General features: G+C 32.5%; 1 protein-coding gene across 1 annotated transcript; it reads left to right on the top strand.

Annotated features, from left to right (window-relative positions):
- Nucleotides 1–230: 230 nt before the first annotated feature.
- On the top strand, nucleotides 231–2,896 carry LOC25497744 (omega-hydroxypalmitate O-feruloyl transferase). The gene is made up of 3 exons (XM_013592457.3): nucleotides 231–358; nucleotides 481–958; nucleotides 1,881–2,896. The coding sequence occupies exons 2-3, from the start codon at nucleotides 509–511 to the stop codon at nucleotides 2,742–2,744; spliced, it is 1,314 nt and encodes a 437-aa protein (XP_013447911.1). The 5' UTR covers nucleotides 231–358; nucleotides 481–508; the 3' UTR covers nucleotides 2,745–2,896.
- Nucleotides 2,897–3,266: the final 370 nt, after the last annotated feature.

Below are 3,266 nucleotides of genomic sequence, written 5' to 3'. Positions count from 1 at the left end.
AATGTGTTTTAATGGTGAAATCATCGACATAATTCTCTCAAGTTTTTTTTTTCTTTTCACAGTTGAGAGATGATCCAAATATGTTCTTATTAACATTGTAATTGAATAAACTATTAATTTATTCCCAAAAACATCACTTGTAATCCAAGTATACCTTTTTCAAAAACTCCACGTTTTGTAGATTAAACCGTTGTCCAAAAACAACTAACTCTCACCTCTTCACATTATATTTATTTTCTAACATATCTTTTATTTAAACACCTAAGATAGTACCATTCCATATCATACAATATATAACAACTACTCTTAAAGAGACATAGTCACATTTCTCATATCATATTTGTGTTAAGCAATTCAGGTATGATAAGAAACACAAACACAAACACATGCATTCCATGTGACATTTTCAACATTGCATACACACACTATCCTTAATCTTCAAACATTTTTTCTAATGTTTATTTTTTGTTTGTAAAACAGGTGAATTATTAATCAAGAAGTGTTTGAGATGGAAAATTCTAATTATGAAAATGGCTTCAAACAAATTAATGTAAAGCTAACAAGTGAACCAGCACTTGTTCCACCATCTGAAGAAACAAAGAAAGGAATGTATTTCTTATCAAACCTTGACCAAAACATTGCTGTAATTGTTAGAACTGTTTATTGTTTCAAAAATCAAGAGAAGGGAAATGAGAATGCTTGTGAAGTGATTAAGGATGCATTGAAGAATGTTCTTGTGCATTATTACCCTCTTGCTGGGAGATTAAGTATAAGCTCAGAGGGTAAGCTGATTGTGGATTGTACTGGAGAAGGTGCTCTTTTTGTTGAGGCTGAAGCTAATTGTTCAATGGAAGAAATTGGTGATATTACAAAACCTGATCCAAGGACTCTTGGTATGTTGGTTTATGATATTCCTGATGCTAAACATATTCTTCAGATGCCTCCTCTGGTTGCTCAGGTATGTTTTGTTACTAGTCTTTCTGTAGTTGGATTTCTGGATTTGTTAGTTACTTGCTATGAAGCACGGACACAAACACAAACACTGAACACTGACAACAGATAATAATTTGAGAAAATGACATGATTTCATAGGTGTTGTGTCGGTGTCGGACATCGATACGTGTTCGACACCAGGACACCTCAAATTCGAGGGGTGTTCGTGCTTCATAGGTTACTTGTTATTTAGGTCCCTAAACTTTGAAATAATTTGGAATTTGGTTTCTAAATTTAGAGACACAAATACAAAGTATTTCAAAGTTTAGAAGAGACCTAATTATATATGATTTAGAAGTTTAGAGACTTGATTAAAATTTTTAGTTAAGGGATCTAATGAAGTGTATCTTTGATGAGCGACGAGTTTGACTTTGTTGAAACTCTAAAGTATAGTGTTCGCCAAAATTATAATGGTTCAGTGCGATCATGACAATTTCACTATCAATCCAAACATGTATTAAATATTTTTGACAAATTTAGAAATTCAATTACAAACTTTTTAAATTCGTAGACCTGTTTAAAATTTCTAAAATAGTTTTGCGACATAAATAATTAAACATTTATTTTTTGTCAATGAAGTTAATGAGCAAATGTCTTAAGTTCAATAGTATAGAGACTAGATATAAGTTAAGTATATAAATTGTCATATCTAGCATTTTTCAAGCCCTTCATAGGAATTTATGTATGATAAACATATGAAATTTTCAAATACTTGTGATTTTATGATATGATGCCTTTTCTATGTCAATAATAAAAAAAGTCACAGTTAAAATTTTATGTCACAGTCGCATCGCAATATTTTATATCGTGGAGAATTTTTCGAAATATAGTTGACGCGGCCACAATTACAGTTACAACATGATCACTGAGTAAATTTTATATTTCAGCTGACCAAGTTCAAATGTGGAGGTTTTTCTCTTGGACTATGCATGAATCACTGTATGTTTGATGGAATTGGAGCAATGGAGTTTGTGAACTCATGGGGAGAATTAGCAAGAGGTTTACCACTCTCCGTCCCTCCAGTTCTTGACCGAAGCATACTAAAGGTGCGCAATCCCCCGAAGATAGAGCATTTGCACCAAGAATTTGCTGACATTGAAGACAAATCCAACACTAGTACCTTATACGAAGATGAAATGGTGTATCGATCATTCTGTTTTGATCCCGAGAAACTAAAAGAATTGAAGAAAAAAGCTTTAGAAGATGAAGGTGGTGTTCTTGAATCTTGCACAACATTTGAAGTGCTTTCAGCGTTTGTTTGGATAGCAAGAACAAAAGCACTGAAAATGTTGCCAGAACAAGAAACAAAGCTTCTTTTTGCTGTTGATGGAAGGGCTAAATTTGAACCTAAACTTCCAAAAGGGTATTTTGGGAATGGAATTATTTTAACAAATGCTGTGTGTAAAGCAGGTGAAATTACGAACAAGCCCTTTTCGTATACGGTGAAGGTTATTCAAGATGCAATCAAGATGGTCACTGATAGTTACATGAGATCAGCTATTGATTATTTTGAGGTAACAAGAGCTAGGCCATCTTTGGCTTGTACACTTTTGATCACAACTTGGTCTAGGCTTCCGTTTCATACCACCGATTTCGGTTGGGGGGAACCGGTTCTGTCTGGACCGGTTTCCTTGCCGGAGAAGGAAGTGATTTTGTTCCTTTCACATGGTCAAGAGAGGAGAAGCATTAATGTGCTTCTTGGTTTGCCTGCTCCTGTCATGAAGATCTTCCAAGATTTAATGCAGATATAGGATAATTCTATTATTATGTTTCATATGGTTGTGTTATTTTTTATTATATGGTTCTGTTATCATTTCTTGAAAGAGAAGTGAGTTATGTTTATGAATTTATTTGTAGTAAGCAATAACTAAGGTCTTCTTTATATTGTTGATTGTTGATGAAATTAGTTTATATGGAAATACATTCTATAGTTTTTTGTTTTTTATATCTTCTTTTGCCTTTAACACTACGATTTTTGGGAAAAGGATTATGATAATTTATAATTTGATCGGAGAGCAAGTAAAACTCGACTAATAATTGTTTTAAGCAAAGATTAAATTTTACTACTTTCGACTTATTCGACTTTTACTAAGATTTATCTACGATATGAATCGAATTATGCGATTAATACATTCTATATTTGATTAAACATTTTGTGTTTTAGGGTGAACCAGTTTTAAGTGGATATTTATGAAATTTGTTTAGGTGAGAAAATGCTAACTTAGGTAACCTATATTTATAGATTTCTCTAATCAACGAAAAGTAAAACTTAA

The sequence above is a fragment of the Medicago truncatula genome, chromosome 7 (assembly GCF_003473485.1).
Source record: "Medicago truncatula cultivar Jemalong A17 chromosome 7, MtrunA17r5.0-ANR, whole genome shotgun sequence".
Classification (NCBI taxonomy): domain Eukaryota; kingdom Viridiplantae; phylum Streptophyta; class Magnoliopsida; order Fabales; family Fabaceae; genus Medicago; species Medicago truncatula.
The sequence above is the reverse complement of the archived record's forward strand: the minus strand, read 5'-3'. Positions and strand labels throughout refer to the sequence as shown.

What these genes read in the sequence shown, in the direction of transcription:
- LOC25497744 (XM_013592457.3), top strand. Translation starts at nt 509, where the DNA reads ATGGAAAATTCTAATTATGAAAATGGCTTCAAACAAATTAATGTAAAG. An exon ending in TGCCTCCTCTGGTTGCTCAG is followed by an intron (nt 959 to 1,880) that starts GTATGTTTTGTT and finishes TTTATATTTCAG; the next exon opens with CTGACCAAGTTCAAATGTGG.